Source organism: Brachyhypopomus gauderio, chromosome 19, assembly GCF_052324685.1.
Source record: "Brachyhypopomus gauderio isolate BG-103 chromosome 19, BGAUD_0.2, whole genome shotgun sequence".
Classification (NCBI taxonomy): domain Eukaryota; kingdom Metazoa; phylum Chordata; class Actinopteri; order Gymnotiformes; family Hypopomidae; genus Brachyhypopomus; species Brachyhypopomus gauderio.
This window is the reverse complement of record NC_135229.1, coordinates 5,093,570-5,113,309: the sequence shown is the minus strand read 5'-3', so window position 1 is coordinate 5,113,309 and position 19,740 is coordinate 5,093,570. Positions and strand designations below refer to the sequence as shown.

Genomic DNA, 19,740 nt, shown 5'->3' with positions numbered 1-19,740 from the left:
AGGTGGAGGTCCTTGGGAGCTTAGGTGTAGCATTCTAACCACACCCAGTCTCTTCAGGGTGGATTTGTTTTTTTCAATCTAGTAATTACAAAACAGTAGTAGGCAGGAATGAGTGAACTTTTCAACTTTTTTTGCATCCTGTACAAAATGGCGTATGTCCTATGCTCAGTACGTTTCATGAAGAGCAGTTAAACTTACATTATCAGACTAAAACACACAGAGGAAGTCAACCCTTCAGCAGGAGCCATGCTGCTATCACCTCCCTGAATGTGTGAAAAGTCTGTGCCGTAGTCTCAGAGTAGCTACGTCGCTGACTCCCAGAGCAGGACAGGGGAGACCGTAATGACGTAACCCCACAGGAAGTCCTCGAGAGTTTAGATAAGCTCGGTTTGGCTGACCAAGTCAAAATCAATGTGTTCAAACCCCTCCCACATCTCCCCCTCCTCTCAAACATGGATGCTTTCACCCCACGCTCCACTGGCCCCTGCACTGGGCCTCATGCTGTTCTTCTCAAAGTACGTAAACAGACTGCTGCACTTCTTAGCTTTGGCACACAAGCTCCTTTAAGCTCCAGTAACCAGGATGTGTATGACTGTAACCCCTGGTCTTCTCGCCCGTCCTCCCCATACATACAAAGCTGGTGAAACACTACTGGTGAGATCTGAGGAACCTTTAGTAAGACCTCTCTGGTTTGGAGGTTAAGGATGGGACAGCCTTTGGCATGAAGGAGGCCCTAATGTCTGAACTCAGGTGAATCCATCACAAGAAGTCCTCCATGCACCTAGTCAGTCTGTCATATGAGCTCTAAATAGCTCATGCATCTCATCAGTGTACCAGACTGAGTTACTGGAACTAGCAATTAGGGAAGTGAAAGTTGGAAAGAGAAGTTGGCATGACTCATACTGCAGGGCACGCTCGGCAGTCCGGCTGTGCTGTTGTTCATTGGGTCGTTCTGTCGTCTTCTGACTTCATCTCTCACACCTGTCTGACGAGGTGCATTTCAGGTGACCCTAAAATTTGATGCTCTTTTAATTTCCTGATCATGCACTGACGTTCTTCAGCTTGGCGGGAAACATATTTCCATTGACTCGCAGTAGCAGCGGAAGGGGGGAGGGGTGTTGGTAGCCATGCTGGGTGTTGCTGGGCTGCACACACACACCTCCTCCTGTGTGGTGGCTGCAGACTGCTGCATTTCTGTGTGAAGTGTGAAAAAGCCTAACACAAAAAAAATGAAAACATGAACTGTGTATGTAATGCATTTAAACAGAGTTGCATGGATGTTTGGGAAAAGTATATTTCAATTATTTTAATTGTTGGAGTGACACCTCCTCCATAAAACTGCATGTGCACATTCAAGCAACAATGACAGCAAGCTCATTATAATTTTAAGGTTTTACATTTACTAAATAAGTATTAGACTATTTCTGGCCATTTTCATTTCTATTTTTGCTCGCTAAAGTACAGACAGCTGCAAGGGTGATCTCCCTGCTTACGCTGAACATTTTAATGAAACTATGCAGCACATTGCAAGATGGATCATGGACTACTTACTGTATATGGTGTAATGCCCTCAGTATGTACTGTACACTGGTCCTTGTAGTAGCATGTAGGATAGCATCCACTGTGCAGTAAATGAAAACCAAACTGTGAGGTCATGTGAGTATATGAAGGTTCCTTCCACTTCTGGAACCTTTTTTGGTGGAATTTATGAAACATTTTCCACCACCGTTGCGTGATGGGATTCATTACACCACAAAGACAACTCTGACACATTTTGGTTGTATATGGCATACTGATTTGGACACAATCACACACTCCCTCCCACAAACTTTGAAGCAAATTCACATCACCATTATGGGTATGTTATATTACTTCATAACATAGTGTTTTATGTGTGAAATGCTTCAAAAAGTCAAGATATAGATCAGGCCAACTTCAAAAATCAACAGTGGGTGTTTAATTTTTTGTGGAGGACGGTTGCTGTTCATTTTATATTTACACAAGCAGACCTTTACCTTACTTGTGGGTAGAAAACTGTTACAGCCCCCGCAACACCCCCCCCGCCCCTCCCACAGGTTCCGCAGTCTTCTCCTCCGCTCGTCTGCACCATACATGCAAATCAGGCCAATATATATATATATATATATATATATATATATATATATATATATATATATATATATATATATATATACACACAATACAATATATATATATATATATATATATATATATATATATATATATATATATATATATATATATATATATATATATATATATGTATATATATTTACAGATAAAAACGGTCTGCAAGCGAGTTAAATTTAATAATTAGTGGTGGGCCGTTATCAGCGTTATCGCCATAAACGGCCCACCACTCATTTATATATATTTATTACGTGTGTTGATGAGGGTGGAGGTCCTAGGAAGGTGATATACAGCATTCTAACTACACCCAGTCTCTTCAGGGTGGATTTGTTCTTTTTCTTGAGTTCTGTCAGATATGTATTTAAATTACATTTACAGTTCTGTTTACTTGGTTAGTCTCACCCTTATACAGCACTTGTATTGTGTGTATATACTGCTTGTGTCCATATACTATAAATGAAAGACACTCCCACCCCAAACAGTTCACCACACACCATGAGTCACACATGCAATGTCAGTCAGCCTGTCTCTCTCTCACTTAGGGTTTTCTAGCAAATCATGAGGCTGTTCTCTAATCTACTGGTGACACATCTTTGTGAATAACTTGTGACCAATGTCTTGTTTTCTTCTGCATGCGTGTCAAAGAAAACAGGACAAACCCTCGAAAATGAAAATGGTCACGTTCTTGTCATTTAACTTTTCCGTCTGGTGGCTCAACTCGTTTGGTGACATCACTAAACGTCACGAACTGAATATTACTGAACTTACCCATTTCTTTCTGAGATAAAAGAACACCTCATAATGCGCAGGTATGTAAAGAATCTGCATAAAACAAAAACATGTGTTGCATGTGTCATTTCTCTGACTCTGGTACATCTGCGTATAGTGCTGTGTCTGTAGGACCATCGCGTAAATTACAACTAAGATGAGAACCAGCACTAGCAGAAGAGCTAAGCATGATCTGTCATGAAGTAGCAGATTCCAAATCTTCATTCTTCCAAAAGTCTTCATTCCTGGTACCATGTCTTGTTTTCATCTGTGTGTGTTTCAGAGAAAATAGAAGTGTGACATCTAGTGTTGAATGAAATTCCAACTTACTGAATCGCAGGACAGCAATGTGGCATTAATGATGTAATATGTACATTAGATTATTATTTTACTTTATGAAGATATAAATGTTTGTTATGTTAATTGTTTGCCTAATCTCTAATCTAGAGGTCAGAATAATTTGTAACCTTAATCTTACTTGTAAAATACCTTCTTTTTGAAGTTGTTATAATTTGCTTCTTTTGTACTAGGTAGTGTATTTTAATGTTTTTTTTTCTTTGCTTCGTGAAATATTTCAGATGGAGACCAACTCAAACTCTGCTTCTTCTCTCCCTCCGTCCCTCACTCCCTCCCTCCCTCCCTCCTTCCATCCCTCACTTACTCCCTCATCCCTCCCTCCCTAATGCAGGTTCTTCACTCGTGACGTACACATCCTTGACCACTGCTGAATGTGAAGAGGTAAAGGCTAAATCATTGTAGCTGTTAAATTCTCTCTATTGTATTATTCATTTATTTATTATTTACCTAAATCTGCAAAACAAACAATATATGTAAATACAAAAATTAATAACTCCCAAAAATTAACTGTTTAAAAATGTATTATATAGACCTGTTAATTTAAATGAGATATATTTAATCCACTTTTTAATAAATTCATGAATACATCAATACATTAAAACATTTTGATTAATCCTAATTCTAATATTTTAAATAATGCAAAAAAAAAAAAAAAAACCCCATCGGTATCTATTGATACATAAAATGAACACACACACACACACACACACACACACACACACACACACACACACACACACACACACACGACATTGCAGTAGCATAGACACAGGCCACTTGGTTAAATAATTAGAATTTTTTAAAAGCTATTTTGTGTCTCATGGGAGCATCAACTATTTCTGTTCTTGGTACTGTTCAAACAAGGTAAAAAAATACATTACATACAGTAATCCTGAGTCCTGGAGGAGCCCGCAAATGAAAGGATTTATGTTTAGGCTGCTGTTGGAAACGATGTGTATGTTTTTACTTTCTCATATGTGATGGGGTTCCATCTGCAGCTTTATTGACCTTTTTCACTGTTCCATAAATGGTTTCAGGCTTAGAAACACCCACTTTACTGTAGACTGTTGATGGGGAATTCTGAGATATCTGGGTGATCATAATAAAACAGAATTGTTAGCATTGTTAACATTCAAAATATCAGACTTTTGATAAGTCATATTGACATACAGTCATATATAAGTCACAGATAAGTCATAGATTGCATTGGGCAGCTCAGGAGAGTACACCACAAAAAAAAGTTTCTGCCATCAACAGAAGTAGCTTTTAGCACAATCTTAACACTGGTTAACATTGGTTAAATTGAAACGTGCTAGCTCATATCAAGCCCTGAATATAGTTTTGGCTTTCAAAAGCAGTCTAGAACCAGGCCTAGTGCCCACCATTGTCAAGAGCAAATCTCCACCATTGGAAGCGTGCCAGAAAACATTCTGCACACAGTATAAAGCATATTTTATCTCTACTGATACTAATGCAATTTGGCTACAGCAAATGCATTAGGCTAGTACATTCAATAACTGTGCTACGTCTTGAAAACTGCATTTATACTAGCTTAATAATTCAGAATACAAACAGTTTTTTTTTTAGCTGTTTTGCAGTAACATGAAACCACCTGCTCACATTTCGTTCATTATAGAGAGGATTTTGCAGCACCTGAGCAGATCCATCACTCGGGCGTGGCAGCATCCCTATGATACTGTACAGAGTAGAGGGTCCATCTGTCTCCAACCTCCCCCCATTTCTTGGTCTTTCAGTTTCATTCTGCAGACATGATTCATTCACATACACCATGCTGTGGGTTTCATGAGTCCTTCAACTTTCTTAAACAATATAAAGTGTACACTAGAATAGCAGACAATATTTAATGTTTTATTAACAGCTGGAATTTTACCTCAATTTCTGCATACACAGTGTCACACGGTGGAGAAGCTATGCCATCTAGAATAACAAACAGAAAATGGACACTTGAGGATACCAATGAAGATGAGTTATAGAATATAATCCAAGATTTTAAAACACTTTTGTTAAAAACACTTACAGTCTTGCTAGGCAGCAGCTTTATGCTGGCCATAAAGACAAATGCACATACTGAATGTTAATGATTACACGCCAATGAGTCTTATGAAGGTTTGTCTTTAATATTTTTAAAGACAGAAAGATTATTTTTAAAGATTATTTTTAAAAGGTGGCATATTCACCAGAGATGACTCGCAGGTTTATACATGACTGGATTGGCTTTTATGATCATTACGACTGATCGGTGCTTACTGAACAAACCCAGAAAATGTGGGGAAGCAGCCTTCTCTCCAGTGGTGAAAATATTCACTAATCACTACTCTATGATACTTTTGTTTGGTTTTTCATTTGTATTATTGCCACAGATGCTCAGCACATAGATGGAGGGACACCACCCACACACGCACACAAACACACGAACACACCCACATACACACACCCACACGCACACACTTACACCCTCTGCTGGTTACTGATATCCTGCATCTGTGCTATTTTGCTGTCTCTTCTCAGTAAAGCCCACAGGCGCCTACCTTTAAGGCTGCACCTAGCTCCTGGTACTGTGCTACAGAAGATGCCTGTTTCGCACTGATGCACCAAGAGCCTTACAGGCAGTGTTTTACTGTTTTGGTTTGACTCTGATTGCCAGTTTGTGCGTTCACCACATCACCTCTTGAAGCAACATCTCTTACATCATCTTCATTATGCAGCACGAGTTTCTCCAAGTTTGTCTTATAAAAGTGTATCTCCAATTATAAAAAGGCTGTTCATTTTATTGTCTTTTTTATTGTTATTGGATGTGATTTAGAACATTATAAAGATGATACCTGTGTTCTTCCTCCTGACTCGTATGACACAACCAACCACAGTCAGCAGGAGTGTCAGTGCCACACAGCTCAGGGCTAGTATAGTGTAGAGCAGATAGTTGGTACCTCCCACTGGAGAACAAAGTGTATTTTAGAGAAAACTATTTATGTGTACAATAAGATTGAAGGTGTGTGTGTGTGTGTGTGTGTGTTTTAGAATTAATTTGTACCTGAACAGATTTCTTTAATCTCTATGGTACTTCCCTTCCAGCTGACTGGGTTGCTATGGTTACAGATGATAGTGCTTCCACTGACAAACATAGAAAGGGTGTGGCCTCCTGAAGATGTTTCCTTGTTCTCACATATGTGATTAGTACAGTTAGTGATAATTGAGAGGTCGCGACCTCTACAGGTGAGATTACAGGTATCACTTTGCTGGTGATGGACAGGAGAAAACACTGGAATCTCAGCTGGATCTGGGGAACAACCACAAACATCACTGTGATACAACATATGGTATCAGAGCAGTCAGAGTGGAGGAATGATCTACATTTGATGACTATTCACAGGATCTGTTATTATCTTACAGCGTCTCTCTAGGGTGGAATGTGGGTACCTTAAATAGCATGAATGTTTCTCCTCAAGTTTACTATAGTGGCAACACTGTTATCGACTTTCATTACTGCTATGAATGCTGCCTTGTAATTTTTAAGGTATTACATTATGGCAAAACTCACTTGAAAATACTCAATTTAATGATACTTAATAATGTTAAATGTAAACACCTTAAAACATACTCATCAGAACTTTTGTCATCAAATATATCATCATAAACTTCTTAACTGACATTACTGTTCAGAAATGATTCAGTAATGCATTTTTCCTGTGTAATCAGTGTTAAGACTTACCCAATACAGAGAGTCTGTACTCCACATCAATTCTCTCCTCTTCATCAGTAGTAAGTTTTGCTTTATAGAGTCCACTGTCACTCTTCTCCAAGTTATTTACTGTCAGACTGTAGTCAGACGTATCAAACTCCATCCGACTGTTCTTAGCGTTGTATGATGTTTCTATATTAAATTTTGTTTCATATTTCAGTATAAATGATTTGATATACATCCATGAGAGGACATTGAATGGTTGTTTCCTGTCATTCATGTGCAGCTGAACAGAACTGCCAACCACCTTAAACACATCACTGGACACTGTAGAGAAAGAACAAACGTATTCTGTTCATGCTGTTTTTTTTTATTATTATAACATTATTTGTAGTATTGTATTTTATGTTTTTGTATGTAATTGAATTGTTATAAATTTTTTACAAAAGACATCCTGCTTGCTTTTTTTTTATCTGCAGTTTTTAACCACAACGCTTTTGTAACGGGCGCGAGGGAGTCGAGGATACAAAGACGAGGTGTGTTCAAATAAAGGCTACGTTTATTAAGCTGGATGCAGGACATGCTTAAAGCATGCTGGAACAGCAGTCAAACACAACTTGACAGGACACACTCACAGCGTGTTTCACTAACAACAATCACTAATGTTAAACACACAGATCACATTAAAGACGAGCACCAAACGTTACAAACACACACACTATATACACGTAGCCTAACAAGCACCGCGTGAAACACATTAGACTAACGAGACAAGTGAACACACACACCCAGCCACACCCATGGGCGTACATATAAAGACATGGAATACATTAACACACGCCCGACGGGAGAGGTTCGGGGCTGTAGCGTGACAGCTTTATTCTCAAAGTCCCTCACACAAGCTCAATGTCACTGTACAGATATACAAAAGGAACAAAAATAGGAAAGACATAATAGTAAAAATACAGAAATACTAAATACAGAATATGAGTCAATATAAAACATACATTGGGGAGCAGAATAATAAGGATAGAACAACAGAGTTAAGGTGCTGCAACATTGAATGATTTGCACACATAGATGAGAGATGAAACCAGGTGATGGTTTATATCATATTTGGATACATCTGTAAATATAGATGTGGTGGGGCAAGTTCTCATTTTCTCAGTTGTCAGAAAAGATTATTTATATTACTCTGAGATATCTTGCTTCCAGTGTATAATCATATTTAAGATAATCACAAGTGAATTAAACTTGAAGTGAAAATTGTGTGGCGTTGCTAGAGGATCTATGTGAAGGAATATATCCCACACCACCACTGGCCCGAGGAAAACCTGACTTGACCCTCAAAAATGCATCCTGGTTGAATCTCTGCACACCAGTGTTGAATTTGAATGGGATTAGCCTGCTATGGGTCACATGTATGCACAATTCTCAGCATGCTCCACTGGCCTCTAACATGCATGAGTGGTTATTGTCCACAAGAGTGCAACCAAAATGCTGTGGTGTAACACCTCCTCAACGTCCTTCGCCACACACACACACACACACACACACGCACATAAGTGGGTGCTTTTTATTAAGCACATGTTTATTTTTGCAGAGTTGGTTCCAAGGTAGACCCCACATCACATCAAAGGTATTTGCTTTCTCAAACAGCACAGGAATACACTTAAATACTGTCCACTTAAATGTGTCTTATGCAAAAAAAAAAGCCCAAAACTAAAAACACATAACTAAACTCTTACTAAGCATTTATGGAATTTCATCAGTTTGAAAATAATTGATCTTTTTATTTATCTTTTAGCAATGCATTTTAACAAAATTAGTGCCAGATGTACATATACATACCACAAGGTTGTAGTCATCTGATATCAAACGTTTAATCAATTATGTGAATAGATCTTCAACCAGCAAGATAGTGTTGCATATTTATCATCATATGCATGTATAACACAATGGTTTATACTATTCATAATTTAAGGACAAGCTTGGCTAGCCAGCCATTATACATCATAAAAATAATAAATAGATAAAGTTTTGAGGACTCTACCTGTCGCTGAGGTCAAACTGGAGAGAATGAATATCAGCTGTGTTACCATCGCCATTGCACTGAGAGTGAAATACTTCCTGTTCTTGTGCTTTATAACCGTCCATGTATGTACTTCTGAATAACGACCTCCTAATTATTTTGTGTGTGCACTTCTAAGAACAACGACCTTAGTCTTGATACACACACCACAACTTAACTTAAAGAAACAGAAACCCAATAATCCCTTACGGATCTGTGGCATGGCTGTAAGCTTAATTTGAGTTTAACATTAAATGTGCAAATCCCAATTGGAGTTCCTGTATTAGGAAGACCGCAATAGCAACAGCGAAATACCTAGCCGTCTTGGACGCTCCCACAGGTATGGGACACGCCCACTGTAGGTGGAACGCAGGTAGGGAGTGGGCTTGGTGCCGAAGTGGGGCGATAAATGTGAGCGTATTCACTTCCTTTCTGGGTGAACAAAGACATTGCAAATTGTTTGGCGTGTGACCGTCGCGGCTGGAGGAACTGAGTTTGCGTTAGTGCAGTGGTGGCCATCCAACTGAGAAACGGAGAAGTACACACAGGGGATTCGACCGGTAGGTCGCTGGAATGTTGTGCATAGACGTGCTGGTGAGTGGCTATTGGGAAGCATGGCTTATCGGCTACTAGCCTGTGTGCTAACTGGCTGTGCCTTTACTTGCATAGATTGCGAAGTGTTGGCTTTAGTGGTGACTTTAACAGGTGTGGAATTGAGCGAAATTCAGATCAGTTTCAGGACCTTTCTAAACAGAACAAGAGGTCCAGCAAAATTCAACAGCTCGTTGTGGATGGTTCTCAGATGCACTCTCTTCAAGTACAAGTAAAAAATCTAGTACACGTTTTACACACAGAAATACTAAGTAAATTTAACATAGCAAGACACAATTTGGGTTAGGATTAGGGTTACACCCACCCACCACGCCCCCGCCCTAGCGCTGGCCCTGATGTATAACCTGTTACTTTCCGTGTCCATTTCATGACACAATAACCAAGAAGAACAGGACAGCGAACACCATCACAGCACAGCTTTGGACAGAACTGCCATTTGGGTTGGACTTGTTACTGTTCCCTGCAGACAGAAATGGGTGGTGATTTTGTTACACATCTTTACCATGGCATGCAGTGGATATGTGTGCAAGTGCATGTGCGAACCTTCACAGAGTTTAATGTCCAGTGTAGTGTTGATCCACATGGCTTTGTTGCTGACAGTACAGTTGACAGTCGTGCCGGTGACATGCAGGCCAAGATTGAGGTTTGATGATGCTGCGTTTTTTGCCTCACAGGTTTCATTAGAACAGCTAGTAGAGACTGAGAGGTCCTGACTTTCACAGGACACTTTACATGTGTCACTGCTTTTCTGAGGACGACTATAGGTAAGAATTGGAGCCACCACTGGATCTGAGTACAAAAAACACACAAACATCCCATAAACAGTCCCATAAATATTCCTGCTCTATTAACTGGTTCAGGTGGCACTGGTGTTGAACATAGCTTCAGTGTGATATTACATAACAATTTCAAAGATTCTGATGCGATAACCATATTTATTACCAACCTATCCTGCATCAGTACTTACCCAGTACAGAGAGTGTGTAGCTAGCAATGACGATTTCCTGCTGATCTTCTCCTTTCACTATATACTTTCCAGAATCATTCTTAGTTAGGTTCTTCAGTGTCAGACTGAATGTTGTCTTATTCAAGTCCACTCTATCTTTATAAGCAGAAAAGTCCGTTGCACTTGATTTTTTTGAGTATATCAATATAAGTTTGTCATTAAACATCCATTTAAGTTCTTGGAAATGTTCAATGTTTTGCATTTCCAGATGTATGTCCAGTGAACCTCCAACCACCTTATACACATCACTGGACACTAAGAAGCAAAGACAAGACAATTAGTTTGGTTTAACAATAATAGCAGGACTTTAATTTGACTATTTTAATATATAAATATAATATAATATTAAATATAAATAATAATAATCTTCTCGATACCATAGGTGAAAGTCAGAACATAGATTGACCAGTAAATTGAGAGCTTTGCCTTTTGGCTGAACTCTGTCTTCACCACAACAGTCCAGCATAGCATCCACAACACTGCAGCCGCTGCACCAATCCACCTGCCAACCTCCCGTTCCATCCTTCCCTCACTCATGAACAAGAACCCGAGATACTTGAACTGCTCCATTTGAACCAAGGACTCCTCTCCAGCCTTGTCCGACTGACTATCATGGTCTCAGTGTTAGAGGTGCTGATTCTCACCCTGGCTGTTTCACACTCAGCTGCAAAATATCCAGTGAGAGCTGGAGGTTCTGGCTTGACGCCGCCAACAGGACCACATCATAAGCAGATGCCGTAACAGTCAGAACTGTACACTGTCTCTTTAAGCAGCAGCGAGTTCGCCTGCGTCAGTACGCACCGCGCAGAGAGAGTTAGTTTAGTCCTCCCTCGGTGCTACTCACCGACAGACTACTTGGCCCTGCTCATTCATGTTGTTTCTTTTCATTGTGAGTAACGCAAGAGAGCTTGTAATGGTCTTCATTCATGTATGGATGGTCCCGTAGAGCTGGAGCTCAGACTGTGTGAAATAAACCAAGCTTCTTACCATCGACAAGACTGCCAAGTTTCTTTCCGGCCTCCTCCCTGTGCTCCACGACTCATCTCCTAAGCTCTGTTGTAAAGCATCCTTCTATCCGGTTTGAAGTGGAGACTTGATGTCCACTCCCCAAAGCGTTACAATACGGAATCCTGAGGCCACCAAACCAGAGATGGAGACTCGAGTTTGGGACTTGTACTCATCTACTCGAGCAGGGCCTGAATTTCAGTGCGGGATTGCGGGAATTGCGCACTATTTCTTCGATTCCCGCAATTGTAGCCATAATAATGCGGGAAACTGCCGCACACAATTACAGCGAAAACGTTCAGCAAAACAATAGCTCGGTTTGTATTGTGAGACGGACAGATAGTCGGACAGACCGACGTCCGTACTGGACGCTGCACTCGGCGCGCTCACTCTTCCTAGCACCGCAGCGGTGGCGACGTTGACCAAACTAATCCTCGGAGTCACAGACAGGTGACGGTAGTAAACTAAAGCAGCAGTCCAAAGATATGTTTCAGTCCAACTGGCCAAGAATATATCCTTGGCTCGAATTTAATAGTGGTGAAATGAGCTGCTCGATTTGTAAAATGTACGGTGCTGTGCCTTTTACCAGCCGATGCTACAAAACATCGAGTTTAAGTCGCCACTCGGCTAATGTCTCTCATACAGCAGCACTGAAAAGAAAGCGCGAGGCTGATCTGAAAGAGGTGGTCAATAACGGAGGAGAAGGGCAAAAAACAGATTACCAGCGTTACCAACTTTATCACTTTGAGTGAGATTTGATTTTAGGAGGGGGTGGCGGCGTGTGTGTAAAATATTGGCCGGGGGGCGGGGTGTGCGTGTGTAAATTTTTTGGGGGGGGGGGGGGGGTGTAAAATGGACACATTAAGTATTATATCAGAGCGATATAAGCGAACTAGTGGCGCCAGAGCGAACTAGTAACTAATTGAATCATAGATGTAGATCAGAGGTAAATAAACTAGATTTTTTCAGCGTGAGAAATCGGATGTGGCGTTTGTGCGTGTGAAGACGGTCAAATGCGTGTGTCTCATGCTCATTGCGTGAGAGTTGGCAACCCTGGATTACTGCAATGTATACATTTCTGCCTGATGCCCAGTCAGCTGATTGTGATGTGATGACACATTTCAGCACACAAAACAGATGTAAAATTAAGTTATAACAAGCCTAACCAATGTATGCTAATTTCAGCTTGGCCCTCCAAGAGAGCAGTTGGAATGTTTTTTTTTTTTTTTTTTTTTTTTTTAGAAAAGAAAGACCAAGTAGAGGACAGATCAGGGTAGAGAAAAACCAAGAGACAAATTACAATGTATATATATTATATACATATATATATGGATGTGTATATATATACACTGTATATATCTTGTTGAAGCACAGCAAGACCTGTATTTAGGTTCACCAGAAGTATCCCCCCCCTAAAATGTAGAAATCCCCCTTATGTGACACATTTAAGGGGGGAATTCCCACTCATTTTGAAAAATGAATTTCAGGCCCTGTACTCGAGTAGCACTTAAGTCGCATATACAATAACTTCAGACTTGACTTAGACTTGCATTCAAAAGACTTCCAACTCGACTTGGACTCGTGAACAATCTTTTATTTGTAATATTCTTTTGTGTTTCATTTGACAATCTCTTCTCTGCCTGTCTGTATGCTTTTCACTTCCTGCTCATGAGGGTCCGCGCACGATGCGTCAAGTATAAACCTAGCTTTACATGACACAAATGTGCGTGCCGCAAACCACCGCTATCGTGGCGGCACCAGTGAGGACGCTTTCTTACATTTACATTTATGGCATTTGGCATTTTATCCAGAGCGACTTATATTTTTATCTCAATTGAGCGTTAAGGGCCTTGCTCAGGGGCACCTCAGTCATGGCCTCAGGTCTGGGGATCGAACCCACGACCCTCCGGTCACAAGACTCCCTAACCACCAGGCCATGACTGCCCTACCTTGCTTCTGTTCCAATATTCATAATGAGTTTTGGGTACAAGTAGCAAAAAGAAGAGCAGCAAACAGCGTGTGTGGCATAAAAGACAGGACGCTGGTTCCACCACATCTAATTTTATTTGCTACCTGAAAACCCACCCGGAAAGGTTAGTCACAACAGGTGTTACACCAGATTCTGTGACCGTCGTGTTTTGTGACCACAGGGGGTGCTATGTCGCAGTTTCTGTTCAGAGGCACGAACGCTTTACAAATGATACGTAAACTACGCTAATGCGGTTTCTTTTCTTGTTTTGTTGGTGTCCATGAGCCAAAAGATGACAGATGTTTGTATTTACATTTTATCGTCTCTTAATTACATAAATGTACTTAAACAAGACAAAGAAATCATGAATGGGATGGACAGGTGAACCGTTTAACTGGGGTCACCAATTCTGACGGCAGCCATCAGAATATGTGACCCACTAAATCTCCAGGTAACAATAGTACACCGTGACTCCACAATAACAGAAACCAATGAAAAAATTACCCTAACCATTTATTAGTCTATATTTAAACATTTTATTCAAATGTTTAGAATTACGATTCGTAATGTCAGCATCTTGCAGAGCTTGCTTATGATGAAGCTTGCTATTTTCATGTAAAATGATGCAACAAAACATTCTTGTTTAAGTACATTAATGTAATTAAGAGAAGATGAAATATAAATGATCTGTCATCTTTTGGCTGGCGGAAACCAACAAAACGAGTAAAGAAAGCACATCAGCGTAGTTTACGTATCATTCGTAAAGCGTTCGTGCCTGTGAACAGACACTGCGAGATAGCGCCCCCTGTGGTCACAAAACTCGACGGTCACAGAATCTGGTGTAACACCTGTTAGGTTATCATCTGCTACAAACAAGCTTAGCGTCACAGTTAGTGTGTTATAACAACCTAATGTTTAGCCAGTTAGCTTGGTATTGACTTGCCACTAGTGCACCAGTAGAGAGGGTGTTCAGTCATGGAGGCCTCATAATGCGCCCTCACCGAGCCAGGCTAAGTGTAAGTACCCTGTCAATCTTGATCTTTTTAAAATGTAATGTGTTAGTTGCAAAACATATTCCTCTTATATTGGAACACTAAAAGACACCTTGAAGTTCAAATAGATTGTGTTGTATCCAGTTCATTAGGAGACAAAAAGTTGTTGCTGCAGGGCTTTTTATGTCAAAATCATTATTGTTGTAAAATTTGAATTCTGTTTCTAATTTTTATTTTATAATTACTAATTTGGTTTCTATTTTCTTTATATGCAGACCTTTCATATATGCCCTATAGTTTAAAAAATGTGATTGTTAGAAAGATTTTTATATTTTTTTATTTCACAGCCCTTTATCTTTTAGAACAAAATATAGCAGATGTTCTACTGAAAGAAGAGAATATTGTATCCAGAAAAATACATTTTGGAGAAAAATACAGATACAAAATTTATCTGGAAAACATTTGTGTGTGCACGCGCTTTTTAAAATTTTATTTCTTCATTAACCAGTTTAAGGTATTATACATCAGAAGTGTCATAACAGAACTATAAAGTGATTTGCGACTGCAGTGTCACTCAAATATTTGGGACTTGACTTGGACTTGCAAAAAATGACTTGTGAGCATCTGCACCAAACTGAACCCTCTTTACCACTTGGCTATGACAAGAAATTTTGCAACTCAACCAGGACACATGCAGTGAAGGGGATCCTCAAAACATCCATCCAACCACAGCAACATTTAATTCATCACCACAATAACCAAAGGTCCTCCAATACCTGTAACCAGCTACTAAAATTCCCAATCTTTGGTAGATACATGTCTGTCTATACGTGTGGCAAGCTTTGGTCCTACACCCAACATTCACTAAAAATAAAGCACCAACAATGATTATACTATATATACATTAAAGAATATTTATTATCAACCGTCTTGATATAATGTTCAATCATCTAATATCAAATGTTTAATCAATTATGTGAAAATATCTTCAGTCAGCAAGACCACATTGCATACTTTTAACGTCACATGCATGTATGACACAGTGATTCATAATATTCATAATTTAAGGATAAGCTCTGCTATCCAGCCACTGTAGATCATAAAAAAACAAATTAAGTTTGAGGACTCTACCTGTAACTGTGGTCAAACTGCAGAGAATGAATATCACACGTTTTACCATCGCCATTGCACTGAGCGTGAGATGCTTCCTGTTCTAGGGTTTTACTTCCGTATAACGACTGACTTATTCTTACATTTATGGCATACGCCCTTATCCAGAGCGACTTACATTTTTTAAAATCTCATTTCTATACACCTTAGTCATGGCCTCAGGTCTGGGAATCAAACCCACGACCCTCCGGTCACAAGACCAGTTCCCTACCACCAGGCCATTCTTGAAGCAAAGGGCCTCATGTCCATATTTAAAATGTTTACATTTCAAGACGTATGTAATGTAATACAATGCATAGAAAAATACATTGTACAGTTTACAGAACAGTGTACAGTGACATTTGAAGTTAGTGATGGCCTAAATGGTGTGACCTGTAATACTTTTTCCCAAAGCTCTTTCTGCTCTGGTAGTGCCTGAATATATGAGCCCAATTTCAAAATAAACCACCCCAAATTCTTGAGCGTTTGAGGTGATTCTGAATTAGAGGTGGTGCATCGGGTCTTGGTGCAGACTGAGAGCACTTCTGCAAGAAGCAGTAGTCCTTGCGTGCATCGCCTGCCGTATACCGGAAACCACAACTGAATTATGTGCAGGACGTGGAGTGAGACAGACATCCACTGCTGGATGTACAGACACACATTCATGCACAGACACACAGACAACTGTTTTATCGCACTCACGTACACTCTGAATTTTCTTGGACTATGGGAGGAGACGAAAAACCCACAAAGAAACCCACACAGGGAATACAAGGAGACTCCAGATAGGGATTTGAACAAAAGATCAGTGCTGAGTGGAAAACATAATAACCAGGAAGACATGTTGCCCATTTTCATCTCTTTACAGAGCCAAAAACAGGGGTTTAATGTGATTATTACTCTTAAGTAAGTGTCTCTTAAGACACATCTTCTTTGTTCTGTATTTAACTATATGTATTATCATTAAACTCTTTACTGACACCTGTGTGTTGTGAATCTGTACTCTCAGCGCTGGTAACAGAACACTGAAGGTTGAACAAATTGAGAATTCTGTTTACCCCTGATGGTTTTAATTCCAGAAAACCCTTAACATGGACCAATTAGACAATATACCTGAAATAGTAATCAATGGAGAGAAACACCAACAGCTGCACCAGAATTGCCATAATGTCAGGTCTACTTCGTCCAGTAGCGAACCGTGACCATTATACCTGGTAATTTGTTTCCTCTCCTAATTTACTGCAATTAAAAAAATAAAAAATAACAATTGAGACGACAGTACAGCTTTAGAAACGCAATAAACAATAACATCTGTACTAGATAACTTCTTAAGCAAAATAAGGTTCACAGCTTCGTGTTCCTCGGGAGCGGAATATGTAGACAACACGCACGAGGGCATCAAAGGAATGAATCGAAACTAGCTAGCGGTGGTATGCTAACGACAGCTAGCGTTGCCACAGCGGGCGGAAATTATCATACAGTTAAGCCCGCCCATTAAGAGGGAAGATATGATTGGTCAATTTTACTGTCATTTGAAACTGGTATTGCGCTGAATTCTAACTGCCAGGTCCTCTGTAAACGAACAGCGGGCATCACAGTCCTGATAGGGGGAGACACAGGCTCACAGGCTTCCACTTAACCCCTCACCTTCCAACACAGATTCAATAGACACGGGTGAATAATTTATTTGCTTATATTTTTGTAATTGCTTAGATGTCGATTGTCAAACTGTAAGTAGATCAAATAAAATTGGATAAATTATATTATATACATTTATGTTTTAAGAATATTTTAGGCTCTCTGAGAGGGCGTAGAGGGCCCTGACGGTTCCCCACTGACTTCGTATTTCGCAAACATGGAAAGATAAGTTAAACCTCTTAGCCAACAAACATGTAGAGGTTAGCAATAAGCTGGTACAAAGAAACAACATATAAAGGGACAGACAAGCGGCCCTCAGGTGGAGAACTTACTAATGAGTGCCACTAATGGCATACACACAACAAAACAACACAGGACAACACAAACTCTGCCACTGCTGACGGAGGCAACCGGCAGGGGGCATCCATACCGTGACGCATCTCCATGGCAGTGCGTCCAGTAGCAACAGCACGGTGACATTAAAAAAAGGAGGGAGGGTGGAGACAAAGTAGGAACGTGTCTGCCGTGGTCCTAGAGCTGAAACAGACAATCCACATAAGCTACTTGCCCCCCTGGGCAGAGTCCTGGACTGACTGGGTCATTAACGGACGACAACCACGCCCCAGTCGGAGCAGTAGCTCTTCTCGCCTGAGCCCCTTGGTCTCTAACACATATGGGGAGCCTCCACCTCATAGGGTTGTTCTTTCAGACTAGTGCTTCAGTTACCCCAAATCATCAGGGGCTCCTGCCTACAGAGGAGAACCACCATACACCTCCAGGGAGGAGCACCTACACATTAGACACACAGACATATTAACACGTCCCTGGCCATTCCACATGGCTACGGACCCCACTAGTTCCCCACCCCCTCCGCCAGAATTTTTTAAGGGGGGGGGGGGGGGGGTACACCTTCATGAGGATTTACAAAGAACCCTGCACAAAACACACACAGAATCAACATGAACATCAACTCTACATATACAAAACACACATGCAACTCAACACACGTGACAAGCAGCATAAAAACGCACTCGCACACCCCCCTCACTTTATCCACGACAAACCACATACATCTCACACAGACAAACACTTACCACAAGACATGACACACACGACATGGATGACCCGCTTGCCAAACGTTTGAGGACCTACATACACACGCAATTGCCTGATGTCCCACACAGGAAGTAAATGGTATACATGTAATGTGAGAGAAATTCAGCAGATACAATTCTTGATCTTTTTTTTTGTTTGTTTGTTTGTTTTTTAAGAAACTATAATGGCCTGTATTACTAGTTTCATAATGCTTTTGCAATATATAATTTAATTTACATGAGTTTACAGTATATGTTTAAGTAGTATTTATTCTCTGGATTATTTAATGGGGGCAGCGCCCCAGCGCCCCCTATTGACACGTCACCACTGCCCACAAGAAAGACAAAAGCATGTCAACTGGCTTTTTGTGTCAATACTCCAAAAAAACTTTGTAGTAAAATAAAAAAATGTAACAATTCAATAAAATGCAAAAGTACATACAAAAATACTTAATAAAGTAACAAATGATGTATAGTTTATTACTTGTTCACGTTTGCATCTGACCAAGAACACTCCTTTACCCAAATACTTGTCAGGCATAATGACAAGTATAAACACTTGAATTATAGTGTTTTAGATACATTCATGTGTAAATATCCAATAAACACTCGTAAGTTATAGTGTTTCTCTCGAATGTGCGTCTACAGTTAGCACACTCACTTCCTTCCTTCATCGTTTGCATTGCTGATGATCAAATCAGTTAATCTTGACTGAATTATATGAATGTAACAGCTGAGACTAAATTACAAATTACAGACTATGATACTGTTCGACTATAAACTATAACATGATGCTGTTATACTATTATCTGGGACAGATACAACATACCTGTAATGGGAATCAAAACAGAGAGAAAAACGAACAGCCGCACCAGAATCGCCATCACGTCAGCTCTACTTCTTCTTTTTAAATAGAGGATGTTTTAAACATAAAGAAGAAATACAGCACCATTGTAATTCTGGTTAAAATATTGCATTAATATGCAATAATATGCAAACAAAAATCTGGCATATGAACATTCACATATATTGATGCTCATATTTTCAAATGGATGCCTGTCTTGTTATGGTGTATAAAGAGCACATTTTACACCTCCATCTCACTTCTACAACACTGCAGAATCTATGCAAACCACGAGATGAATGAAACTTCAATTAATACAAACACCTTTCAATAACCCAAGGTCACTTTACAAGCACAGGTTCAAGCTTTTACAACTTCTTTCTG

At 40.0% G+C, this 19,740-nt stretch overlaps 1 protein-coding gene and 1 long non-coding RNA gene across 6 annotated transcripts; one reads left to right on the top strand and one right to left on the bottom strand.

Annotated features, from left to right (window-relative positions):
* Nucleotides 1-2,685: 2,685 nt before the first annotated feature.
* LOC143482770 (uncharacterized) lies at nucleotides 2,686-6,140 on the top strand. Its single transcript, XR_013122292.1, has 4 exons — nucleotides 2,686-2,960; nucleotides 3,038-3,167; nucleotides 3,608-3,657; nucleotides 5,806-6,140. It is a non-coding gene; the product is annotated as an uncharacterized LOC143482770 (long non-coding RNA).
* Nucleotides 3,921-19,740, bottom strand: LOC143482768 (natural killer cell receptor 2B4-like). Of its 5 annotated transcripts, XM_076981280.1 has the most exons (10): nucleotides 19,681-19,735; nucleotides 19,342-19,415; nucleotides 10,627-10,920; nucleotides 10,203-10,448; nucleotides 7,007-7,303; nucleotides 6,329-6,574; nucleotides 6,120-6,230; nucleotides 5,168-5,214; nucleotides 4,897-5,037; nucleotides 3,923-4,365 (listed from the first exon to the last, which is right to left on the bottom strand). In XM_076981280.1, exons 2-10 carry the CDS (start codon nucleotides 19,394-19,396, stop codon nucleotides 4,240-4,242), a joined length of 1,563 nt encoding a protein of 520 aa, XP_076837395.1. In that variant the 5' UTR covers nucleotides 19,397-19,415; nucleotides 19,681-19,735; the 3' UTR covers nucleotides 3,923-4,239. The 5 variants fall into 5 exon arrangements, with proteins under 5 accessions (XP_076837398.1, XP_076837399.1, XP_076837396.1 ...); XM_076981283.1 differs by lacking the exons at nucleotides 19,342-19,415; nucleotides 19,681-19,735 and adding an exon at nucleotides 18,513-19,331 and having other exon boundaries at nucleotides 3,921-4,365; XM_076981284.1 differs by lacking the exons at nucleotides 19,342-19,415; nucleotides 19,681-19,735 and adding an exon at nucleotides 16,894-18,496 and having other exon boundaries at nucleotides 3,922-4,365.